Here is a 10,468-nt window from a genome sequence, read left to right on the forward strand (position 1 = left end):
AGGAGGACCCGACTCTGGTGGTCCCAAGTCTGGTGGTCCTGGAGGACCTGACTCCGGTGGTCCCAAGTCTGGAGGTTCTGGAGGACCCGGCTTTGGTGGTCCTAAGTTCGGTAGTCCCACAGGTCCCTGAGCAACTCGCTCCAGAACAGCCTGCCACAGAACAGCCCAATCCCACTGCTGCTGCTATGAAGGCCATCACTGAGCAGCCCGCTCTCCTTATCTCGGCCATGGAGGCTGCCACAGAGCCGCCAGCTCTCGCCATCATGGAGGAAGTGTCTCTGCTGGAGCTGCCCAGGCTCCTGGCCCTGCCGGCTCCACCCAGGCTCCTTGCCCTGCTGGCCCCACCTAAGCTTCCTGCTCTGTTGGCCCAGGAACTTCCCTCAGAATCCACTCCAGAACCCGCTACAACCCAGGATCCATCAGAGTCTACTCCAGAACCTGCTACAGCGCAGGAGCCATCAGAGTCCACTCCGGAACACGCTGCAGTCTTCGAGTCCGCTCTTGAGTCCACTCCAGCCCATGAGTCCACTCCAGAGTCCATTCTAGTCCAGGAATCCGCTCTAGAGCTTGCTCCAGTACAAGAATCTGCTCCATATCCTGCCCCAGTTTATGAGTTTGATCCAGAGCCTGCTCCAGTTTATGAGTCTGATCCAGAGCCTCTTTGTGTGTCTCTTTTCACACCTCCCACTCTGCCGGCTCCGCCCTAGCCGCCCGCCCTGGCAGCTCCACCCTGGCTTGCTGGCTCCATCCTGGTTTCCTAGTCTACCTCTGGCTCCAGGCCCTCTTCCACCACACGGGCTTAGCCCACCCATCCCTCCCCCTGGTCCGCCTCGTTCCACCTCCCTCCTGGACTTCTTTGACATTTGGTGGAGCATCTGGAATCCGCTCCTTAAAGGGGGGTTATGTCACAGCCATCAGCTGGTGTGCCCAAGATGGCCACCAGAGGACTCTTGTGTCTTTGTGTGAGCACATGGCTTGTGTGTTTGTTGCCATGTGCTCTCCTGTCTATTGTCTGACCCCGTCCATCTTGTTACCTGATTGTTTCAGTTGTTCCACGTGCCCTCCCTCATTATACCTCTTTGTTTGCTTCCATATTTATTTTCCCAGTGTTTTCTGTCTTGTGCTAGTTTGTTACCATATGTCCATCGTGTCTGCCTTGCAGTTTTGTTTTCCCCCTTGGGGCTGTTTGGTTTGCTATTGTTTTACTTATTTATTTAATAAAGCCCATCACAACTCTGCATTTGAGTCCTCACCTCACCTTTACTCTAACCATGACAACAAATTAATCATTTAGTAAAAGATTGAGTAATCCCCCCCCCTTCAGTTGAGAAAAAAATAAACAGTCAAATAACAATATACATTTATACATTTAAGAATTACTTTGTAAGCAGAAACTTTCATGTCAAACTGTCCTAACTGATAGATTTTACTGTATATAAAACTACCTACCTACCTAGGAAAAAAAAAAAACTTTATAAACAATTAAATCGTTCTCCATAAACATCAATATTTTCATGATGAAGCGGCAGAGATCACAATTTTTATTTAAAATTAAACAAACTATTTTTTATAAATATCTTTTAATTTTGCTCTGAACATTACTATTACATTTTATTATACAGCATACACGTTTCAAAAAATATACTGTTGCTGCCTTTTTGGCAATGATTGACATTATGTATTAGTGCAGAAAAATAAGACAATTGTTTTTATTTAGGATTTAAATTAAAAAATACATTTGAAAAACGAATAAATAATTTTGATGCACAGAATAGTACAAAAGTCTTCTCACCGGCACTGCTCTATCCAGACTGCATACATCTGACACCTTATGCCCTCAAAAACATTTCAAAACTTCAAATGATATCATCCCTCAGAGCGATTAAGAAATACGATCTCAGGAGCATGTTGATTTAAAGTCTATTTTGAACTTGAAAATTTGTTAGAAACTCAATAGAAAACAGCAGCATGCTAAATCTATAAAGCTTTCAAATGGTACTCTGAACAGTCCACATAATGACACAACATTCAGAGTGTAATTCGAACCTCTGAAACATATAATTGTTTTATTAGACTATTTTAAGGGCCAATAATAATTTAGAAGTAAAATTAATTGTTTAAAATTCCCATTTTGGCACTGGCCATTTTTATTTACTTTTTTCCACAGAGAATGCATGGTACTGTTAAATATTTCCCATAATTCTCTTTCCGCTATTTTATAATGCTTATAGCACATGATTTTCAATTCATACCAATGATTAAAGTCAGGCTTTTTAAGCATTATAAAATATAAATCTCCTGTACAAATGGGCTTTGTACAAACCATTTCACAAATTAGGATTAAGACATAAAATAACCCTCCATTTCTTAGCAGAGAGCTGAGTGTATTTCCAAATAAAACTCACTAGAGGAGCGAAATGAGGAGTTTGTGGATGGACATAATGAGCTGACTTTATGTGGGTCAACAGAACTAAACTACAGCTCCAGACAAATTAAAATAGCGCAGTTTGTTTAATGAGCAAATTAAACAATGTGATGTCCGGTGTATTAAAAATAACTTTTTAGGGAATGTGAAAAAAAAAAAAAAAGAAAACAAAATCATACAAGCAGTGATTACTCAGCGTGAATATATATATATATATATATATATATATATGTAAAATAAAATAAGCAATAAATTATGTTTTATTTTAAAAAAATAATAATAATAATAAAAGCTAATTCTGTCCACAATACAAAAAGAGAAAGCGGTTTGGTGATAAAGAGAGCATCTCACTTCACTTAAAAACACAAAATCCCATTTGAGGGAGGGCTTCCTGGCACTCTGTGTCTCATAAATACTGTAGACTAAATGAGAAAGGCCTCGGTCCTGAGAGAGAGGAGCGTCCCAAGCTAACTTGACCAAGAACTCAATGGCACCTGGATAAAAGCACAACAAGAAGACATTTACACAAACACCCAGTCCTCAGACTTGATATTTAAACCAAAGCCAGCGTGAAAAGCTGCTTTGAAATCATCCGTTTTCTCTTCCATTGGGGGAAGATCCCCCCGTGAACGAGCACCTACCTCAAACCAAGTTTGAGCTCCCTGGATGCACGTGACTACCAATGTGCTGTGAATGTGGGTCAGGCATTAAAATTTATGAGTAATACAGAAGGCAGGGTGACGTTGTGATTGGGGCTGTTGCTGGGTATAAAAACAGATGAAAATAAACCGTCACACAAAGAGGTGAGGACGCAGGGGTGATAAGGTGCCCTGTAAGGTCCTGGGAATTAATTCTGATTTGTGTCCGACGCATGAAAGAGTGAAAACTAACTGTCATGGCGCCTGTAGAAAAAGCATTTCAGCTGCTGCTTTCTATAAAAGAGTTTCGATGGTGTGTTCTGACTAAACTGAGTGATTTAAAATTTTCTGAAAGCAGACAAAAGAAACAAATTCATATATTTAAACAAAAAAAAATGAAAAATAAATACATCACTTTTAAAAAAAAACAGCCTTTATAGCACGACCAGGTGATTTTCAACAAAACGAATCTAGCGCAAACAAGTAAACTACTCAAACAACTCTAGATAACTTAAAATATTCAGCTTTAAAACACAAACAAACACGCATTAATAAGCACCAACCTTGAATTCAGTCTTTGTTGTCTGTTTTTGCACAAAAGTGCTTGGATAGCATGTCACATCTGTGCAAATGTTCATGTATGAGCCGTCATTTTGTCGCAGGGTGGGGGGCAGGACAGTGCAGATAATGGCAGAGAGGGTTATGCTACTCAAATTTAGAGAAGCACAACCATTTCTCACCATTCAGTGACTGACATAGTGGGACGTTTTATTTCAACCTGTGGTAATATAACTTTGATTACCGGTGAAATAAAATACGCCGATGAAACTCATTCTGGGACATTTTATTTAACGCAACTTTGAACCTAGATTACTGATTACAAAATTTCTTTCATATGGACGTTTTTTGTTGAAACCACGCCGTGACTTTAATCTTTAATTACATGTTAGAGCCTTTTGATGCAATATGGCGTTAGACCATTTGCATTATTCACTGCCGGCGAGGGCTCCATTCCCTTTTTTGGTCTATGTATTTAGGGGAAAAAAAGGTTTCATGAAACATACTGTCATTGATAATCATTAGCAGATGAATCTGAAGTCCAGCTGTAAACAGCACTAACAGAATGGAAGCATTATAGCTATAACAACCACTGACCTATAGACCTCAGTAACCTATAGACCTATAGACCTCATTTTTTTCCCTACAGTTCCCCAACAGAAGTAGCCCGTAATCTTATAGAAACGAAGCACCAGTGAGACTGCGTGACTGCATGCACCCATCTTAAAAGATGCACTGTTGTTTTAGCAAGTGGACACAGCTGACCGCCATTCCCACTGTAATCTGATTTCCAAACTAACAAATTCACTGCGCCCAGAGCGCTGTCAGTTTAAGTGCTTTCCCTCACTGTAGTTGCTGCGTATTAATGGATGAGGGTCGTTGGGAAAAAAAACAATGATTATATTTATACACTTTAATGGATGAGTTAATTTGATTAAGCTGCCGAACAAAACGGCGATCTCATGCTAAAGTTGCAATAAGTCACGGGATGGATGGCGATTCGGTGGTTACAATGGGTTTTCTCTCAGAGTGTTTTCCTACAAAGAGGCAAAATTGTTCCCTCGACCCTCAGGACGGCAGGTCACAGTCCTAGCAGAAGAAACAGTCGGCCATGCATTGTGAAATTTGAGGTATTTTTGTCTGGATGAAAGTAGACTGTAAATTGGCACCCTCCAGCTGCCTGAAATGAATTATAAACACACATACGGAAGGAACGTACAAACAAAGAAGTGGAAGCTGACTGAACTCTAAGTGCTGCTTAAAACAGAAAAATCTATTAATGTCAGGCACAATAAACTGGGCAGTGGGTACAACTGTATATGACTTGCCATAGAGAGATAAAATAGAGAAATAAAATAGATTTAAATTAATTCAGCACACATTTTGATACAAAACTATAACTGTTATTTGAGCAAACAAATTCAATGTCTGAAAAACAAGAGGCTTTGTTATAATGATAATTTGTCAATAAAATAAAGTATTTAAGTACATTTAGCACATGGATTTTTCGACACTAAACTAGATAATTATTAAAACGGTAACTAAACTATTTTATAAAAGTTTCAAAATGCTGCCCCAGGAGATAAACCTAAAAATTAAGTTTAATATAAAATAATTTTTTTTTTTTTTTTAAACGCAATTCATTGTTAGTTCTCATGGCATCACTGAATTAACCCCACACTCCATTTCTTGTCTTCAGCTTGCACCATATTCCAGAGGCAAGTGTGAGGGTTCACAAAATGGCGGACGAATCCTTAAACTGGGGCAGAACATGGTGCAATGCCACCTACAGGAGCTGAAGTTTGACACGAGCAGCCAAGGTCAGGCTTGAAGTCATTCATTTCAGGCATTCTAATCACAACAGAGGTTAATGACCCTAAGAGAATAAAATCCATGAGGATCCATACAGCCATATCTGTGACTTGCCCTCATACAGGAGTCCTCTGACACCAGACATCCCTCATAACCTTGAGGAACCCATTACACTGACAAAAAGCGAGCAAAATAAAACCATACAAAGAAGAAAGTTTCTCTTCAAGAAGCTTGAAGTTTCCCTGCAAGTACAATCGTTTCTTATTATAGCGGATTAAAAAAAAAACATCTCATACGGATATCATAACAGGATGTTAAAAGAGAGCTGTTGAAAAAATTGCAGGAAAAAAAAAACAATACATTGCATATTTTTACCTGCACAGGGAAAACAACAAATCCAATAATTATATATTAAATATTTTCTTTAATTAATTTATTAAAATATTTTTTTAATAATTTCATTAAAATAATGACAACATAAATAAAAAAGAAACAAAAAGTATCTTTTGCTATGTTTAGCAAAACATCCATGAAAAATCATGCCATGCAGATCTGCTTTTTACTAACGAAATTAAAATCTAAATCGCTACAGATAAGAGCGTCTGCTAAATGGCTTAAAACTAATGTAACACAAGGATTCAATGAAACTATTAGAAGCGCCGCTTGAAAATTAAAATTGCAAATAGTTCCGTTCTGAAACGGTCCGAAAGTGCTGCACGGGCAATCTATCCTCCGTGAAAACTTACTTTTCACCCTAACTGCTCCTTCTAAGTCACCAGCCTCCTCGGAGAGCTCACCGTAAAGCCACAAGGGTTAAATTGACACCTCTTAACTCATACAGAGCTGAAATGTATTTCAGTGTATTTATTTATGCTCTGATTGAGGTCATTTAGCACAAGTCAGTTCAGTCTCACACTCCTAATTGAGCCACGTAACAGACTCAAACCGTCGAGGCCTGATTCAAACCACACCAGACAGAACCGCTGGCTTTTATGGTGCCGTGCTGGAAAACCACAGATCACAATGAAGCCCTCAAACTCTAATTTCAGGTTCGCAGGGCTGCAAACAACCAAGCCCAATCCATAGAGCTACAGTGCACATCTGCTCTGGGTTTCTGACAATCCAAACTTGGAAGATCTGATACGTATATCTCATAGATCTACAGGCTGACCGGTAAAATCAATAGCATGGGTTAAAACACTCTGCAGCCTAATAATAGAGATGCCTTTTCCCTGAGCTCTCTCTCTCTCACACACAAACACATACACACACACACACACACACACAGAGGGAAGACCCATCTCAGTTTAGCTGAACAAACATTTCACTGCCCTGACATAACACAGCAGACACAAACTTACAGGTGGAAAAATGGGATGGGTCTAATATATATATATTTTTTAAATTAAATATTATTGTAAATTACTCTATGTAATGCATAAACCGTTTTTAAAACAAATCAAGTCCATCAACATTTCAAAGACTAAAATTATGCTCTCTTTCTTAAAAAAAAAATAATAATAATAATCTTTTATACACTCAATAGCAGAAAATCTTTGTTCTTTCCATTAAGATAAACTGGAAAAAAAATGAAGGTCGCAAGTGAAATTATCTTCTGATTCCTTCTAACTTCCAATCTTTTGTTTTTCATAAAACCCGTTCCATACAAACGTACAAAAAGCAACAATCCACAGCACAAAGTACAAATCTAAAGCTGAAAAAAACTTTCTAAATTCTTCACAGAACTACTGATGTGAACAAACATCTGTGGACATCTCAATAATTACTCATATTGGTTAAAACTGTGGCAGGTAATGTATTAGTTTGACTGCCAGGCTGCCAGAAACGGCCTCTGAGAGCGGTCTGATGAGGGGTGCTGGGGTGTTCAGAGAGGGGCGCTTCATCTTAGACTATTTAAACCATATGGTGATATGAAACGTAAAGTCTAGAGTACTGATCCCACCTCAGGAACATCCATGATGAAAGAATGGAAAACAAAATAACAGTGTCTTTAAAAGCTGACAAGATATGAAAGTATGCATTTATTAGCATATTCCGGGTGATTATCAACCCCGCAGACCAACGGCACACAATGTAACACAGCATACAGCCTTCAGTAACTCATAACAGACACCAAGTGTCCAACAGTAAGCGTACAATAAATGAGGCCATAAAGTTACAATGTGCTCATAGAGAGGCTGATTTTGTGAGAAGCCCTATAAGTACTTTCAAATTGAACACACAAGTTGTTAAAAGAGTGCACAGTTGATACCTTTTTGTGTGCGTTTTGAAAATCACACATGAAACACCCAAAGGGAAGACTTTGAATGTTTCGGACTGAGTTAAGTGACTTTATGTAACTTGTACCAGAACTGATCATAGAAAAAAATATTTTTATATTTTTGTAAAATAAAAGATATGGTGATTTTTCAGTTGGATGCCTTTGACTAATTTCCAAATTATGTTTAATCTATAATAAAAAATGTATTACAATATCTATCTGAGCATAGCCCTGACCAACCTTCATGTTGATTCCAGTATAATAGAATAATGTGTGACGGTAATGATATTTTTCAGTTTGTGGAGAAATGCAGAGTAAGCACAAAATACACTGTCATTAATTAACTTTTTAAAATGTATAATAATATAAAAATAATAAATAAAAAAAAGGATACAGACTTTTTATCTGCAAGATAGCTAGTAAGAAACTTTTATGGGAAACTCAGTTGTTCTCTATATTAATCAGTGAGATGGTAATGACAATATTGCGATGTTGAATCTTTCACGTAATTTGACACTTTTTTTTTTTTTTTTAAGATTCTTGGGGGGAAAGTGCAAAGTAAAATGTACATTTTATTACAGAGGGGAAATTAAAATGTCTAGGTAGAGGACGAGCATAATGCAGGACATTTACAACATTTTAAACTATTTAAAATTAGGAAAATGTCATTAAATGAAGAAAATGTCACAGTAAAAAAGTTAAAATTTTATTTCAATCTATTGTTTAAGCTGAAATACATGTTGTTTATAAAAGCCTTTTTTTCTAGTGTGTCACAAACGCTTCCCAAATTGAATCACCTAGATATTTGTATAAAACATAAATTATTATTTTTTTTTTTTTTAATATAGGTATATTAAAAAAAAACATTTGTATAAAAAGGTCAAACTGAAAAATGACCACAAATGGAGAAAGTTCAAAACAGCTCTGCCCTGATTGTAGTATTAAAGATCTCGGGTAAAACCTGCCAGTCATGCAGTTGATGTAGTGAGGTGTTTCTTACCTGGGATTCGTGCTGTTCCAGTACACACCATACCGGTCTGAAATGATCTTACTGTCATCCGCACACACGGTGACCCAAAACAGGAGGACGACCATGAAAAGTGTCAACTCCATCTGATATGCAATAGAGTTCTTGTCCATAATGTCAACGCAAACAGGGAGAAAACACAAGCTCAGTTAATAACAGATGCGTTTAAGAAGAACGATCATGTGTGGGTAAGTCTTGTTCACATGCATCACATTCTTCTGCGAAGGAATAAAAAGTCAAGTCAAAGCTCAGCGAATGAACTTCTCACGGAGGATCCATCCAGCATCTCGACCTCCACAGCTTGAGATGTTTCCATGACGATCGGAGAAAGAGAAGCGCTGCATGTCAAACTACAATACCGCTTGCTTTTCACATCCATTCTTCCTTCCAGTGGCTTTCAAAAACTTTTCTCAGACTCGTAAAAAGTGGCCAGATAGTTACCATCCATTCAGGCGAACGTGCGCGCTCTAAAATCCTGCTGGTACTCCACACATGCGCGTGGTCCGTGCGTCTCCTCTCTCCGAAGCCACCTGAAGCGAGTCGGTCTTCTTTATCACCAGTCAATGAGAGGACAAAGTAGCCGGCACTTCCGTGTCGAATTGCCGTGTGAAAGTTATCTCGGTTGCGGGTTCGAGCCGCGCTCACAGACGCGATGCCGAACCCACGCACGCCGCATCACGCGCAAAGTTGACGCTTTAAATGTCGCTTCTGCGTTCACAACTTGCTGCTCCTCACAGACCGTCGCTCTCACGAGTGTGAAATGACATTTTCTGTCTTTCCTTCCAACAGACGAGCTGTCCTACCTCCACAGAAGCCCTGTCTCTCTCTCAGCACATGTCTCCGTCTCTTCGCTGTCTGTCCTCGACTGCGGGGCGGAGCTGCTCGGCGAGAGGGACCGCCTGGACCTGCACGCTGAAACTTTGGAGATATGCCCATTAAGACGGCCATTAGATAAAATTAAACTTAATTACAGCTCGCATTAGATAAAAAAAAAAAAATCACAATTGCACCGTTGTGTGGCTGTGTGACATGTTAAAATGTTGCTGTTTCTAAACTAAGCTCTGTAAATGTAAAATTGTTAGTAAATTTACCGTAAAAACTAAATGACAGCACTTACCAGAACTTTACCGTAAAATATACGGTAAAGTATTACGGTATGAAGTTGGTATTTTACGGTATATCGTCATTAAATTATAACATTAGGCTACATTTAGTTATACATTTAAAAGAAGAATTGTAAGTGTTTGTAAATTTAATTTAGAACATCTTCTGACCAATTTGAGCTATTAAAATCTGTTTGTATCTTAAGATATGATGATAAATCTAAACAATTCGTGCTGGAAATTCTGAGATTGACGATTCATACTTTTTACATTTTTCCGTAAATATAGCCTAAAAATTATTCAAAAATAAGGTTTTTAATTCTAAAAAGTTGTTTTACAAAAATTTATGACATTTTAAAATGCACAGTTTAGCATTACTTAAAATGCAGAGTTTAGCATGGTTTACATTAATTTTCTGTTAAAACTTACATTTTGCAGTGTAACTTCCACTCAAAAATTTTTTATTTATTATTACCTAAATTATTTATTTTCTATAATGGTATATTAGAATTGATTAATTTATCATTCTTTAAAATGACCGGCACGTTTTTACTTTTGTCCAGATATGTAACATATTTGAAAAGTACAGACAAAAAAAAATGGTGTAGGATTTACTTGGAAACA

General features: G+C 38.1%; 1 protein-coding gene across 2 annotated transcripts in view; it reads right to left on the reverse strand.

The window, feature by feature from the left end:
• The window catches only part of efna2b (ephrin-A2b), a 137,581-nt gene extending 127,956 nt beyond the window's left edge, over positions 1–9,625 (reverse strand). For both annotated transcript variants that reach the window (XM_016468582.1, XM_016468581.1), the window contains exon 1: positions 8,715–9,625. In XM_016468582.1, the coding sequence (XP_016324068.1) occupies positions 8,715–8,854 (140 nt within the window). In that variant the 5' untranslated portion in view covers positions 8,855–9,625. The remainder of the gene's footprint in view (positions 1–8,714) is intronic.
• Between the last annotated feature and the right edge of the window lie 843 nt (positions 9,626–10,468).

Source organism: Sinocyclocheilus anshuiensis, unplaced genomic scaffold (genome assembly GCF_001515605.1).
Source record: "Sinocyclocheilus anshuiensis isolate Anshui unplaced genomic scaffold, SAMN03320099.WGS_v1.1 scaffold572, whole genome shotgun sequence".
In the NCBI taxonomy this organism is placed as follows: Eukaryota; Metazoa; Chordata; class Actinopteri; order Cypriniformes; family Cyprinidae; genus Sinocyclocheilus; species Sinocyclocheilus anshuiensis.